General features: G+C 33.6%; 1 protein-coding gene across 1 annotated transcript in view; it reads left to right on the forward strand.

Annotated features, from left to right (window-relative positions):
• Window positions 1–16,724, forward strand: part of LOC111057774 (glutamyl aminopeptidase) — a 58,806-nt gene that overhangs the window by 10,905 nt on the left and 31,177 nt on the right. The window contains 9 exon segments of the mRNA XM_039427072.1: window positions 3,842–3,871; window positions 6,405–6,557; window positions 8,139–8,330; window positions 9,921–10,003; window positions 10,741–10,940; window positions 12,412–12,592; window positions 15,078–15,146; window positions 15,148–15,213; window positions 15,215–15,305. Coding sequence (XP_039283006.1) covers window positions 3,842–3,871; window positions 6,405–6,557; window positions 8,139–8,330; window positions 9,921–10,003; window positions 10,741–10,940; window positions 12,412–12,592; window positions 15,078–15,146; window positions 15,148–15,213; window positions 15,215–15,305 — 1,065 coding nt within the window.

The raw sequence follows: 16,724 nt of genomic DNA on the forward strand, positions 1-16,724 counted from the left end.
TCATTGATCCACCTCAACATTTAACATGAAAATAATGAATAAAATGAACATTATCTAGCCATGTTCTCCAGGTTTTCATCGTTCGCCTGGTATTCAATGTAGAGCCATAAAAGCTGCGATGTTCTTTGTTTCCTGGATTTCGTATCCCACAAACTCTTGCCATCACCACCTCTATATGTAAGGGGATACTCCCGCTTTTCAAGTTTCAACAATGATTGGCTGGCTGTCTCTAAAGATCCTAGTGCTCATCACTTCTGCCTAATGCACTTCCAATCCCACCCAATTGATTCCTCTATTAATTGATAAGTACCGTACGGTACCATTATTCCACCGTGATACCTTATTGAGACATCAACAAATTCTCTCCCAGAAATGTATTGGATAATTATAGTATATAATATTCTTTAATCTATGGTCCAGTCCATCATGTAGCAGTTATAAGCTTCACAGTTACTTTGTGGTGTTGCGGAACTCATCATCAATCCTAGGTCCATCAATTTCTCCCATGCGAAAGCTTAGTGCTCGTGAAGGCATCACCCTCAGAAAAAAAATGGTAGAATGCTGATATTCTGACGCAGTTGAAAGCATGCTGTATTGGGATGCTGAGTTGATGACATAGTCAATTTAAATTACATTCGATCCCACCCTATCTGCCAATCTGTAATTTTCTCGCTGAAGTTGTGAGGGGGATATCAGATTGGAAAAGACTCGTTAACTGAGTGGTGGTAGAACCGAAATCGATTTTGGATGTTTCACATTCCTGCATGATTTTGGTTAGTTATCCTATCACATGCTTTGGGAATCATTGTATAGGATTGATAGAAAATCAATGAAAAATTATTTTATTCATTTAGAATAGAATAGAGTAAGTTTTATTGTAACCGCTTCTGAGGTCTTCAGAAGCATTACCTCCGTCACAATATACAGCAAAAAATGTCTCACATACAATACAATAATTGGAAAGATACTATTCTAAAAGAACTACAATATCATGACCAAACAAAGAATGATATTTTGAAAAAAAATATATATATATATATATTCAAATATAAGATATTCTGGTCTTGAAATACAATGCAGTCACACAAATAAAAAAAACAAACATAAATAAAAAGTAGCAGTAGTTGATACAGTATGTACTTAATGTGGGTACCTCAACATGATATTAATAATTTTACAAAGTCCTAGCCAGTTCATAGAACTCCTGGAAAGTGTAAATGGGGTTACTGATTAGGAATATTTTTAGCCTCCGCTTGAAAACTAGATTTTGCAAACCTCTGAATTGTTCAAAGAGCGAATTAAAAAGCTTCACACCAATGGATAGGAATGTTTTTTGCGTGCTAGCATACTCGTAGCGGTTGGTGATCAAGTTGTTCCTGCCTCTTGTTTGATGTTCATGGGATATTCCCTGCTCAACAAAATTATTCAAGTTTTCCTCCACATAGGTCAGACATTGAAGAACAAAAATAGAGGGTAATGTCAGTATTTCTAATTCTTTGAAGCTCTCTTTACATTGAGCGCGTTTTGGCAGACTACAAATAAGCCTGATTGCCTTCCTTTGAATTCGAAATAGTTTAGAGGTATCCTTTGTATAGAGGTAAATGAAGGAGGTACATTAAGGTATATATATATCATAAGGTATATCATTAACATAAGAGGTACATTAAGGTATCCTTCGCCTAGCGAAGGGAGGGGGGTTTCCAAGTTACAATCGCCCCCCAAGAGTCTGAAAAAGAGGCCCAAAATCAAAGATAAATTCCCCTCCCCCATGACATTTTATTTTATCTTTCTCTGTCATGTAACCCATGTCAGAGGTATTTATTAAACATAAAAACATTTACAATATGGAAGAAAGTAGCCTACTTAACATATTTGAATTAATTTCCTTAAACTATCGTGTAGCATCCCACTATGGAGTCTATGTGTCGGGATAATTCAACTGGATGAGATATACAGGAGGCCCAAAATTTTTGGTCAATAATAATTATTGTTTTTAGTTATTTAACACCCTTGAATTGACCCAGGTAACTTGAATATTTTCACCATCCAGGGTAGTTCATCTAATCGTGATCGTCATCTCCGAAATATTCTATTCCAGGTTTTTTTTTTTAATGAATGGGAATCGAGGTGGGCAAAAGGCTATTCAATCAACTATGTAATATTGGATGAACCAGCAATCACTTTCTTCCGAGAATTCTTGTGTTCTTTGGAGCACAACGGGTCATTATATCATAATAGAAACTCAACAAGCTACATTTTCTAATTTATGATTTTCAGCCTTAAATCGAACTTACAGCTCAATTCAAGTAATCAATACAGTGGCTTTGTTAAAACATCACCAAAAACTGTTGGTTATCAGTTCAAATAGAGAGTATAGAAAGTAGGCAATAATATAGGGCCGATAATCGTCTATACTCTCCGAGTTCAAATTTTCGTAGCGGAAAGTGAGAAGCAGTGCTGCTGCCACATGCCAAGTAGGGAAATTCGCCGGCTTTCGGCTTGCACAGTCGCACTGGACACTAGATGGAAGCACTAGTATGACGCTGGAGAAAGGATCAATATTAAAATGTGTATACTGTTGTAGTGCTTTCACCGGGCCGATATGTTTTTTTGACTGCTTAAATATGGTTAATCTTTAGGTTAGAGTAATATTAGCTTGCTTAAATTGTTAGATTAATCGCTTTGCAAGGTGTATTTGCAACTTTCTCGGCGGCACAGAAATAGAAAGTTAACCTAGCAGCGCGTAGGCCTAAGCCGGAAATTAGTGTGGCGTTCCACGACAGCAGCAGCCGAGATCCTCTCATCAAAATATCCATAGTTTCCAGTGCCAAAGATATTGAAGCTGTTGTTTGGCGTCGAAGGCATATAGTGATGAGTGAACAAGATGTCGACGATGTTGCTTTCCTGACAGGTCTGTCGTTATTTCAACCATTGTCCATGCCTATAACCTCTTCTGTCTGTTTTCCCACCACACTGTAGCAGTTCATTACTCCAATTTCAGGACGGTATCTTTATTTCAATTGTTATCCTTATAATCACATTAACATGAAGAACTTTGCATGAACAATGAACGTGGAAACTAACGTAACCTCGCCAAAAAAATTGTCCAAAACATCTGGAGAGGATGCAGGGATCACTTTTCAAAACTAACATCACTCCAACTAAACTACATTTCAACTGAATAATTAAATACTTCAGGAACGTTTGGTTGGGACATTCTCAAGAGCCAAGAATCAACTTAGTCATACATAAGGCCAGTTCATCATATATTCCAGTTTGGTCTGTTGAGACCCTTCTGATGACTTTCATGAATGATGAATTTCATGATAATATAATGATAAACTGATGTACTGTTGATCGAATTCCTTAATTTTCATGATACGATCAAACTTTATCATCATGTGTCTTCCCTAATAATTGACTTCAAGGAGGGCCACATGATTATACAGGGGCAAATGAATATACAGGGCCAAATGAATATACTGTATTTCTTTAAAATTTGCTCTATCCCATGCCGCATAGTCTATCTCTCGATAACGTAAACAAACATTTTTAGAAACTCAGGCACATTACAAGCTCACTTTTTATCAGTTACTATAAGATTCTTGACTGGAAAAGTATTGTAATTCAAGGTATTTTTAATCTTTCTTCACTATTTTATAACACTGTTTTGAGAAAATCTAATTTTTCTTCCCAATATTATATCACTTTTTCTACACATCTTTCAAATACATTATAATCACTGTTAGGGATTATTATTTCATTTATATTGAGTTATTTATTGCTTGAATGTTTTAATTTAGCACAACTTTTTACCATGTTTGTTTCATGTTCAATGAAGATTCATTATGGCCGGTGCCAATATTTTGCGGTGAGTTTTGATTGTATTCCTTCTACATTGAGTTTTCTCCGAACTCCTTATTTTTATTTGAGAGGTGGTGGCAGCTTGCAATTTAGCATGTGTCTTCTGCATGAATTTTAGTTGTCATAAAATTACTATCACTAATTGTAATTAGTAATTACTTATAGTAATTGAATTACCACAACTTAGTTATAAGATAACTTATTCTTTGTTTGTAGTATTGTTTATCAGAACAAACGCAAGAATCGGAACAATTATTTATTTAGTCTTTCTATTAATCCCTCGGTAGTTTATTAACATTGAACTGAATATTTTGTCGATGGCGTTTGGCCTCTTTCAACAGCTCAACTAATTCAACATCTTTGGACTTCCTAAAATCAACATCTTCGTATGTTCAATACTCTCACAGACATTTCATCTGGAAATGCTCTTGAATAATTATGTAAATCAATTTTTTCTTATTTAAAAAACCTGGTGAAAATCTTCATTCCACCAATGATGGAGTTCTCACTCATTTATTCAACTTCCCATGACGAACTGCTAGTTGATAATAATTATTATTCTTGACGAATTACAGTCTAATTTCTCTGAAAACTGAAAACTAAAAGTTAGTAACCGAAGTACCTGACTTGAGTTACTGAAAGCAAATACTCTAGAGATCTGGGATAATGCTTTATTAGTTTTTCGTATAGTATTTTTCAAATTAATACATTTCCAAATAGTACAAATTTCAATTTTCAATTAAATTTATGTTACTTGAGAAAGTTAGGACTCCGTTTGTCTTTTTAAGAATTCCCTCTTTAAGGAGTCCCTTCGCAATTTCCACTAATACGTTGTTTTCCAATTTATGATTTTATCTGCTATTTTTGGCCGATTCTTATGACATCAACCAATTTAGCCCATTAGTTTTATTTCTTGAATAACTTATCTAAGAATTTATTGTAGTATGAACATGTAAATAAGCTATATTACTCTATAGGAACCAGTATTCAATATTTTTTTTATTATATCCTTGTAACTGTTTGTATTCTTATTTCTTATTTATAAATCTATTCAGTTATCAATCATTAAATTTATTCCATTTATCGTAGTGTTTATTCTACATTCATGCAAAACGTTTGCTGATAAATATAGACAGTTTCAAACAATTGGCAAATTATTTTTTATGGCTACAATACATTTCAAGCCTCACTTTACCATTCATATAGTCTAATATTGTAATATATAAACGTTCACCTTCATTACCAACTTTGAAGTTATTGGGATTTATTAGCTGAGTAGAGTACATAGATATGCATCCTTCAAATATTCAATTTGCCTTTCATCATATTTTCAGCTCTTTGCTAACTTATTAAAATTTTCAATTTAACCTATTATAATTTGAGATAATGTACATACGGTATCGGTGTTTGATCAATTTCTTGGTTAGAAAATTTCATGGTGTTTGATCAATTTGAATAGGAAAGTGAAACGATATTGTACTCCAATCCACTTACATTGAATTGAGATTGGACTAAGCTAAACTTGAATGTAGAAAATTGCTAAATTTGTCTTGAAATTCGATTTTCGCTTCAATCTATAATAGAAAATATTACCTATTTATTGAAAATCCGATCAATTTGTATTAAAACCAAATAGATCTCACCAACTCATCTTTAAATAGAAGCTGTCAAGTGATGACTTACTAACAAGAATTCACTATTCCATGTTTGATAATTACCTATTTGAATATGAACTCCAATATTTAAAACTTCTATCTAAAAAATGGAAAAATATAATGGTATTTTTTGTAATAAAAAACAGTTCTTAAATATGTGTTCACAAGCTTCTTACTCTCATATTCCTCCTCTTGGTCGATCAAGTGTGGGTCCAGCGTAAATTATGAATTGAGGCTAAGACGCACGGATCGTTTTTCTCAGGCGTTTTCAGACGAGTCGGCAGGGCAGGATGTTCTCCGGTTGGCTGATTGAGTTGACGTTTGAAAATCAGCTGATAATCAGCCAATCGGAGAGCTTCCTGCTCTACTGAATTGTTTGAAAACGCCTGAAAACGCTTCGTGTGGCTTACGTAAAATAAGTCTACACATTTAGGCTCAACTCACATTTAGGCTGGTCACTCTAAGACAAGACTAGTCACGTTTAGTCACAATACTTAACATTGCTGCTTATGACGCAACACACACTGATTAGTCATTGCAATTAAACATGACTCCATAAGGAACTATGTGAAGTATTGTGACTAAACTTGACAAGTCTTGACTGTCAATCTGTGTGTGACCAGCCTTATGCGAGTCAAGTCGAGAAGAGACTCGACTCTAGTCGAGAGCATGAGTTTTCAAATTCTGACGTCGCGGAGACTAGAATCGACTGGTCGAGTGTCACCATTTGGAAACTCATGCTCTCGACTAGAGTCGAGTCTCTTCTCGACTTGACTCGCGTCAGAAAATCCAGAAAGAGAATTTCCTTATGGTGATTATCAGCATTTATGTGTTGATGGATTGTTTATTTTTTCACACTTTTGACAGATTGTGTTTGGTTTGCAGGTGATAGTCAGACGGGTATTCACAAACGCAGCGTGTACGAGCACAATGGAGTGGCCGTCTGCTCGCAGAAACGAGCTCTCTTCATTGCAACCATTGTACTGTCCATTCTCTTCCTAGTGTCACTCATCATTGCCTATGCTGGACCTCAGTCAGGTAAGTTGTGTCTAATTCTGATACCAAAAATATCCTAGATATGTCCAGTTGCATCAAAGTCTATTAAATGCAACAGGAACCAATCACAGAAAGGCTTCTATCCATTATACTGAACCTTTTCCAATTGTATTTGAGAAAGTATGAATTCAATTTGAGAAGATATCAGTCTCATTTTTACTTTCCTTTACCATAGGTTAGGAAAGTATTGCCATAGAGAAACAATAGCATGAGTAGATATCCCATGGTATAGGGCGTTTATGTCGCAACTTCTACTGTTATCTCAAGCCGATTACTGTCGATTTTTACTGTTTTGACCGGGTAAGAGTGTATGAACGGCACAATATGAGAGACTACCAGCGTCAGATAGCTTCACAGGAAAGAACTACGTGGACTATCAGCTTGAGATAACAGTAAAAGTTGCGACATAAACGCCCTATACCATGGGATATCTTCTTATGCTATTGTTTCTCTATGGTATATTGCTTTCCGAAAAAAATTAAGGTAATGACTTGAAACTTGGAACTTAAGGTCCTTACAATGTAAGGATCCGACACGAACAATTTCGATAAAATGCTATTCACGATGGCGACTAAAATGGAGAAAATGTTGTCAAAAACAGGGGTTTTCGCGATTTTCTCGAAAACGGCTCCAACGATTTTGATTTAATATATTCAACTAGAATAGTAATTGATAAGCTCTATCAACTGCCACAAGTCCCATATCTGTAAGAATGTCAGGAGCTCCGCCCCATCTATGCAAAGTTTGATTTTAGATTCCCAATTATCAGGCTTCAGATACAATTTAAACAAAAAAATTTAAGTGGAAAAGATTGAGCATGAAAATCTCTACAATTAATGTTCAGTAACATTTTCACCTAAAATTGAAAATAAGCTCGAAATGCGAGAAAATAAGATTATTCAATTGCAAACTGTTGGAAACTGTTGATTCTATTAAATCATTCACTACGAAGAGATAGCAGACTTCGTGGGTCTGCAGCGCTATTGTCCTGTCACCAGCTGTCTCAGATCTTAGAATAGTAGATTAAATATGCGCGGAAACACTAGCGTCAGTTGATCAATTTTCATAACGGCAAGGAAAGTTGTGTGAGTGCGCCACACCAGATTTTTCCTTTTATATTATCCTTGGAATGCAAAATTTCCAAAAACCTTGTATATACGTCGACGCGCAATTTGAAAAGGAACATACCTGTCAAATTTCATGAAAATCTATTACCGCGTTTCGCCGTAAATGCGCAACATATAAACATTTAAACATCAAGGGAAATGCCTAACCGTCGACTTGAATCTTAGACCTCACTTCGTTCAGTCAATGAGCATTATTATTCTAATGCATTGTGCTATGTCGCATAAACAAATGAACTGTAAGCACAGCCTCAAGGTATATTATAGTCATGTATTGTCACATGAAAATTGTGAATGTCATAGCCAACGTGTGTTGTAGGTACTTTAAATCGTAGTAATTATGTAATTACTAAGAAAGTACTTGAAATCGTTTAGAATACATTCGTTGGTGTTGAACGCACATCATTAATGGTTCTAGTTCGGTCTATGTTTGTGGCAGACTGTCCGTGTGCCGGTGAGAAGCCGACCAATCTGGATGCAGACGGCGGATACAGCGGGACGAGAAACGTGATTCCCATCGCCACCAACAATGAGATCTTTCCTTGGAACAGCCTTCGATTGCCCGTTTTCGCCAAACCTTCCAGATACCACATCAACATCCATCCCAATCTAACAACTCTCGATGTCAAAGGTCAGCTTGCAATAATTCAACTGCATAAATTGTCACTGAAATTTACCCATATTGAGGTGAAATTAAAATAGGTTGTCTTATTCATTACGTGAAATAATCATTGAAATTATATGGAACTGTGAGTGATTTTTAAAATTTATACTGAACACAGAAATTTTGTGGAATTTCTCCATATTAAGGTGACATTGAAAATATGTTGTCTTAAGCCGTGTCCAAACTGTACAAATGTTTGACATACATGTTCGGCAAAACATGTTTGTTGAGGGGCTCAGGGATAAATATTTTAGAAAGTTTGAACAATCATTGTTTGTCAAACAAAAAATTACTGTTTTCCAAACATTTTCAGTGTTCACAGCTGTAAAACATAAAACATGTTCTTTCCACTTACAAATTAATGTTTTGTTTGGTGATGCGTCCACACTGGCCACGGACAAACATTGTTTGTCGAACATAATAAAATTTGCCCAAACTTTTTCAACAAACATGTTTGTAGAACATTTGTTCAGTGTGGACACGGCTTTAGTCATTACTCATTTATTTATTTACAACAATAACAATATGGGAGCATACGGGAAAATCCCAAAAATTGCTCCCCAATCAAAAAAATTACAATAAGTTGATCACTTTACAAAGAAATTGAAAATTGAGAGAAAGAAACAAGGAAAAAACTATTCTATATTAGTGAAGAAAAAAATGTTATGAGAAACTAAATATACTGAATACTAGAGACTAGACTACAAAGAGGCTAGAATAATATTATTACGTGGAATAATTAAAAAACCAAGTCAACCTGATAACATATTTTCTATTCCACCTTGATCAAATAGTAAGATATCTCGTCTCTTGTTCGAGTAGAATCAGTGAACTTAATACACAATTTTGGGCCAGACCAAATTGATGGTTTCTTCAGGCGTTCTCTGACGGCGTTTTTAAAGTTGGTGGGGCAGAAGATGTCCGATTGGCTGATTAGGTTGTTGCCTGAAAAAACGCTTAATATGGTCTGGCCCTTTTCTTGGGAAGTTTTTTCTTTAATATCGTAGATGAAATAAAATTAACAATATCAAATTATTAAAAACGCCAGTAGACCTATTCACGTTCCAGTAGATGAGTCCCTTGCATATTATTATCTAATAGAATTTATTACCATTTGTTTCTTCCATGATAGCTAATGAAGTTAATGCTTTTTTTGAATTGTAGTCATCTCCATTCGTAGTAGTGATCTGATTGAAGTGAATTTCAGGTACTACATTACGGTCTTGCTGTATTATATATTGTGATGTAAATTTGAATTGATCCAAGCATAATAGCTCGTTTTATTTGGAGCATACTATTATATTGGCGAATTTTTGCAGCGCTGAATGATCCATTTCAAATTTATTTTTTGTTCATTGTTATTTTTATGTTTCATTGGCTCATCCCTTGTCTGCTTGAAACTTGTAAGATGTTGATGGGATGTTATTATGAATTGAAAATATAATTTTGTGAATGTGGATGCATCTCTCACAAAATAAGGAGTTACTTATTATACCTTAAACTTGATACTATTGTTCCTTACTTCATACTTCTATCTGCATCCTTCTCTATTTTCAGGTCAAGTGACAATTGATTTCCAAGTGGACAAAGAGAGCACATTCATTGTGCTCCATAGCAGAAATCTCACTATAACCGATAAGGTAAATGTGTATGTGTTTTGAAATTGAATGGATCAAATTGAAATGCTCAAACCTCCCCGTTTCACATGAATAGGACAAAATATACCAATAGAACTTGGTGGAAAAATGATAATGATAAAGTACCTATACTATAGAACAATAATGCAGCATAATAGATGAAAACATTGTACTCGTATTGTACTTCGATTGACATCGAATTGTCTCTTTTCTGTATAGGGCTACTTGGTGTAATATCAATAATAATAAAAATCTTAGTACCCTTTTTTGAATTATTTCATCACAACAATGTTTCGGACATTAATGCAATTTCCAAGTTGAACATGTTGTGATAAAATAATTCAAAAAAGGGTACTAAGATTTTTATTTCTATTTCTATTGATATCATCAAATTGCATTCTAAGTTCTAAGATCATAATTATATCGTTGATCATTCTCCAGTTCATTCTTTATAAATTTCTACGATTGGTTGACTATATGTGGAGTTATTACCAGAATGTTCCCTTGCTTTGTAAACGGTTCTCCGTCGAGAACTATATTTAACTATTCCACCCCTGAGAGATGTATGTTTTCTAATCATTACACATATTTTCCTGTTGTTTTTGTCATGGAAAATCTAATATTTTGTCACGAGAATCTAATTTTCCATAGAATCAATTCCTCTCATCCACTACCTTACAAATTAAAGTTTCATATTATGAGAATCATCCTCAGCTCAAAACATTATATTATTTTTTCAGATGCTGACAGACCGAAAAACAAGGTTACCAATAACGCGGCTGTTGGAATATCCACCAGCTCAGCAGATCTATATCGAAGTGAAGGAGAAATTCAGAAAAAAAGTCAACTACACTCTTGTCTTGAGATTCACATCGCGTCTCAGTCATGAATTGGAAGGCTTTTACCTTAGTAGCTACACAACTGCTGAGGGAGAAAAAAGGTACTGTAGTTCTACTATATTGTAGCTTAAGTTTGATGGCATTATTATTTATTGTATGGCATACTTAATTTTTATTTGATTGAAAAATATTTAAATAATTATTTATTAATATGAATTATAAAATATATTAATTAGAATATAAATAATTATTTATTAATATAAATTATAAAATATATTTAATTAGAATATAAATAATTATTTAATTGAATAATTTAAAATTATTCTACTTAGTTCTTATTTTTTCCCTATTGCATAACTAATTTCACAATAATATGTAGGCTATGAATACTTTTAATTTGAATCTTCAAAACTGTTTTTGTTCTCAACTGTCTCAATTATTCCATTAGAAATATTGAAACCTTATTTGAAATTTGGAACATGAATTGAATTGGGGTATTTTAAATTACATTAGGAATATTGGAAACATAAATCAAATTGAGTCACAGTAGTGCTTCCTAGCTAGACAGTGTCTATATAGCTAGGATAAAGTGGATAATTATCTTTTTAGCAGTATTATAGTGTGATATTTCACTAAATCTCATCGTCTTATGTATTAGGTATCCTTTCTAATCGAATGTGGTTAGCTAATGAATGAAAAAATATTAGATATGATTTAATACAGTATTTTTATATCATTTAGGGCCGATTGCACAGTCAAAGCTTAAACTCGATTTAATCAGCTGGTGGCTTAAACTCAAAATGAAACACATTATAACAAACTAGACTTGATATGTATTAATTAATTTAATCCAGTTTAAAATTAAATTTAGTTTAAACTGTCACTATGCAAACGGCCCTTAGTATAGAAAACAACCACAATAATTAATTATCACCTTGCCAACTAGTCAGAAATATGGTTAGTTAGGTACTTTAGTTGTCCCAATTTTCGGGACAGGCATAGCAAATGAATCAATGGCGTTGATAGGTGAAGTATATTATACTATTATAATGTACGGTACTTTTTCATTGTAAACTCAGTTTAAGGTGTTTGAAGATTCCTTGTATTGTGATTATAATACAGCAAACAGAAAATAGTAGGTTATGAATGAGTGTATCGTTCGTGCTTCCAGTCTGCAGTGACCACAGAGTTGCATACAGAATATTTTCTTACTTTCATTTATAGATTATGCAAGATGTTACAACTAGCCCACCTATGAGATTATAGGTATAAATGATAACTGAAAGATGTGTAATGAATAGTTGTTGTCAACAGAATTATTTTAATGATAAGAATGACTGAACCCTATATAAGAATAAAAATTTCACAAGCTGGTAAATAAACAAATCGAATATATTATGAACGTCTCTAGGAATTCTATCTGGGAATAATCACAAGAATAACCAAGCCCTATAAAGATCCCTATGTGAAATAAATACCACAATCTGATAAATAAACAAATTGGAAATATTATGAACATCTCTAAGAATGTACAGAGTTTCATTGATGAAATAATATTGTTTGTATTCGTAGGTATCTGGCGACAACTCATTTCGAGCCAACATATGCTAGAACTGCTTTTCCATGCTTTGATGAACCGCAATTCAAGGCACGTTTCAAAATGTCGATATTTCGAGACAGATTCCACATCTCTCTCTTCAATATGCCAATCATCAACACTGAAGATGCAGGGTTCTACATGGGAACTGGTCTGGTGAGTGTATCTCAATCTTTTTAATAAAAACAATATAAAAATCTTGAAGTAACCTTTATTATTTTGTTAAAAAGTAGCTCATGTGAGTGAAGTGTTTTTTCTCAATCTTTTTATATCACACTAGAACTTTTCATATCTCATTGAACGAGAACCAATCCAATCCGTCTATTTGAAGAACGTATTATTATCATTATTATTCATCGAATAAGGTAGAATTTTCTAATACCAAGGGAACTAAAATTTAACAAGATGAGGTCCTTCTTCATTTAGGAAGAATATGTAATTGAATAAATCAGATATTCTTACAAGAGTTGGTTGTTTCATGTTATTTATGATTGTTCCCATACTATTCCGTTATTTATTTGTTCTACATTGACATGTTAAAGAAGAGAGGAAGCGTAATGATTCATAGATTAAGAATGGAATCTATAAGATTGATAAAAATATGAAGAGAAAGAATGAAAGCTAGCAGTGTAGTAGATCAAGTACTTTTTTATCATTCCATAATTACATTAAGTAGGTATGGAAACTCCAGGTTTGGCTTGCAAAAAATATGGAGGTATTTGATTCTGTTTAGGGGGAAATATCAATCTCTGAATGATAAGAATTCGCTTGTATATAAAAATTATATAAATTCAGATAAAAAAATAAACGAAGAATTGAAAGAACTATACTCTGTATTAAATCCAGAAAACTAGTTCGGATTCCCCTTCAGAAAAATCAAACGGGAAACGATTAGTTTCTGCTAAAACACAAATGGTCTTCTGAGAAACAGAGAAATCATTCTGATTGCAAGAAGGATTTTGAAGATTTCAAAATAACATTCAAATGATGTTTTCATGATGTCCAAAACCAAAGTTTTCTGTTATTGAATTTGAAACAATATAGAAATTCAATTCTGACAAGTACGGTAGTAATGACTGATTCTTCAAATTAATAAATTTTCTTTAACCTTTTTAAAATGAATAGAATGTTCAATTTAATTTATAATCCAATTCACTCTTCATCTCATATCTAATTCAAGCTCAATTAACCCTCCGTCAGGCGCACCTATGGCCGAACCGAAATCGGGCGCACCGATAGGGGAATGATTGGTAGGATCTATTCTAAGTAATTATACCAAACATATTACAAAAAATTGATTTTTGAACACTACTAGTATGGTTAAACTAAAAAATGAAAATTATCAAGTGTAAAAGAAAAAAATATTTTTTTTTTTAACAATTTAGGCTATTTGTAAAAATTATTGGAACTGATCTTCAATAATTAGTCATTGTGATGTTGAGGCTCCCAAAATAGCTGCAGTCAAACAGGTTTGGCACAGTGGCCTAATTTGTCATCCTAATCTGTCATTTTTTCTAATTTGTCATTCTCCTGAATCCTGTTCCAGTCACACATACTCCACACTTTCTTCTCTTGGGAGGTATTGTTGGTAATTTAATATTTCAAGTTCATTAGGCAAAAACCTTTTCAAGCGAGTTTGCAATTGAATTGGCATTCCACTTGTATTGGGACTTCGCGGGGCTAATTGTCCCATCACAAGCTGATGAAACAAAGTTTTTAGATATATTCTCCTTTTCTGAGGTTCAAGTTGATTTCCAATCGAGATCACTTGTGCATTGATGCACAACATTCAACATTCAGGTAGGCATAAAAAATAACCATTGGCCAGCATCTTGTGTTTATGACATAATCGGGCGCATGTGGCCTGTGAAGCCATGTTGAAATAACACAAACTATGCAAAAGTTGGCGACTGACTGAGGCTGGCATGTTGTGAGGTTGATGGATTTAGACGAAAAAATGGAGTGGTGGGGCGCTCGGCCGACTGTATGAAGTGAAGAGGGAAATTATATTGTTGGTTGGTCTCTGAGGCCGGCTGCGCCCGACGGAGGGTTAAGTAGCCTATAACTAAATTTAATCGTGATACTTAGAGGTTTCAATATTATTATCAGTCTTCAATGATTTAAATAATCCAAAAGCATTATCAGTCTCTAATGATGTGTATAGAGTACGTTATTCTACATTCTGATTTATATAGTGCTAGTTGATTTATTTATTATATATATAGAATCACTAGTACCTTATTTTTTCATTGACGACACGACCGGCTTCATAAGATTGAGAATGATTATTATTTGTCCCCAAATTCAACTTTGGACACCAACATAATTATGGGATGAATATTCGATACCGGTCATGTCATCAAAGGATATAAGAAGATTGCTAGTAATTCTATCGTATAAATGAAAGTTTACGGTACATTTACCCATCAATTTTATTTATTTCATTCACAATGCAAATGACATCAATGTAATAACATTGGAAGATCAAATAATAAGATTGTCCTTGTCTATTAAGATTGATACTTTTTGATAATTATGTTTATTGCAGTTGAAGGATATTTTATACGGCACATTTACCAAATTGGAATTATAATTTATTATAATTATAATATTATAATTCGTGTTGATACTGTTATTGCAGTTGAGGGATGACTTCCAAGAGTCGGTGGAGATGAGCACCTATTTGGTGGCATTCGTGGTGTGTGACTACAAAGCACATCAGCTCACTGACAGCCAAAGGTATCTCCGTCTCTGTCTACGCTCCCCCAGATCTCATCCCCTCAGGCGAAGTTCGCCCTGGATACGGCGACCAGCATGATGGATCACTACGAAGAGTTCTTTGGTGTCGACTATCCTCTGCCCAAACAAGGTGAGTGTTTCAATGCAAGTATTTCCCCAGTTTTATCTCCAAAAAACTACACATCATTCACCGATGAGGTGTTGGATGTAATGGAGCATTCTTGTTGGTTTTCTTCAAATTTAGATCAATTCAATCGATCAATATGAATCAATAATCCTTTATTGTCATAAGCACAAAGTGTTGTAACAAACGTCAAGAATAGTGTTAATTCACTTAATAACATGAAAAAATACATATAAGTGTTAGAAGACTTGAATTAATTTAAATAGCATACTGTATTGTTAGCCTATAAAGTATAAAGTATAGATATTTCATGATCCAGGAATTCAATTTTTAATTATACCCATAAGGTACTATTGCTCTGATTTTTCTCTTTCATTGTATAAACCTTTTCTCCCCTATTTCTCATTTATTCTTTTTCAATTTTTATGTTATAAAATTAATTTTCTATCAATTTAAAGAAAATAATGTAAAAAACAGCTTACCAACTCCTCCTGACGGCTCTTTGCCATGAAGTATATGCCAGCGTGACTTTTGTGGATTAAATTGTATAAGTGTAATGCAATCACATTCAATAAAGGCATTTATTTTTTATTTGTTAGCCCATATTCCCAACAGTGTAATTTACATTATTCAAATGTAATTATAGATAATGTTCGAGTTCAAAATGATTAAGGGGATAAATACAATATGATCGTGGTGTATATGTGTTTATTTATTTGATGTTGTATAATGTAAATCAACGTACATTAACGATGTTAGTGTGAGAGAAATTTTGTATGAAACAATTTTTTTTCAAGGTCTATCAAGAGTACCTACCATGACAGAGTATCATACCTCCTCTGTGACCCACTGCTAAGAAGTATAAGATTAAACATGGATTCCCTTCCAATTGGAAGGATATCCAAGGATATCCGTTCCCTTAGAAAATCAATTTCCTCGAACTCATGCGAATTATTTCTCTCTTTATTCTCATTTTTCATCCCAGCATATGGAGCACATTATTCCATTTTTCATTGAAACTGTTCTATTGCTATTATGTTATACAGAGTGTTTCAGAAGTAGTGTCGAGAATTTTAGGGTATTGTACCTGGATGCTAGGAGACTACAAATGTCATATTTGAAGTGTCCAAAACTCAGCGGTTATCCTTATAGCTGCCATTTTGTTTTTTTCACTTAAAAATTTTTATCTCAAGAACGAAATGTTGTATTGATCTGAAATTTGGCATGAATATTTATGCTATAAAGACTCAACTATAAAAAATAAAAAAAAATTTTTTAGTTGAAATTTTTCAAAATGGCGGCCATTTTAAATTTTTGATGGCGAATATCTCGAAAACTGTCCATTTTACAGAAAATTTACAAGAGACAAAAAAGTTAGCAAATTTTTTCACGATTCCAATGATACCTAATTTATTAAGATTGGTC

This window comes from Nilaparvata lugens, chromosome 4 (genome assembly GCF_014356525.2).
Source record: "Nilaparvata lugens isolate BPH chromosome 4, ASM1435652v1, whole genome shotgun sequence".
NCBI lineage: Eukaryota > Metazoa > Arthropoda > Insecta > Hemiptera > Delphacidae > Nilaparvata > Nilaparvata lugens.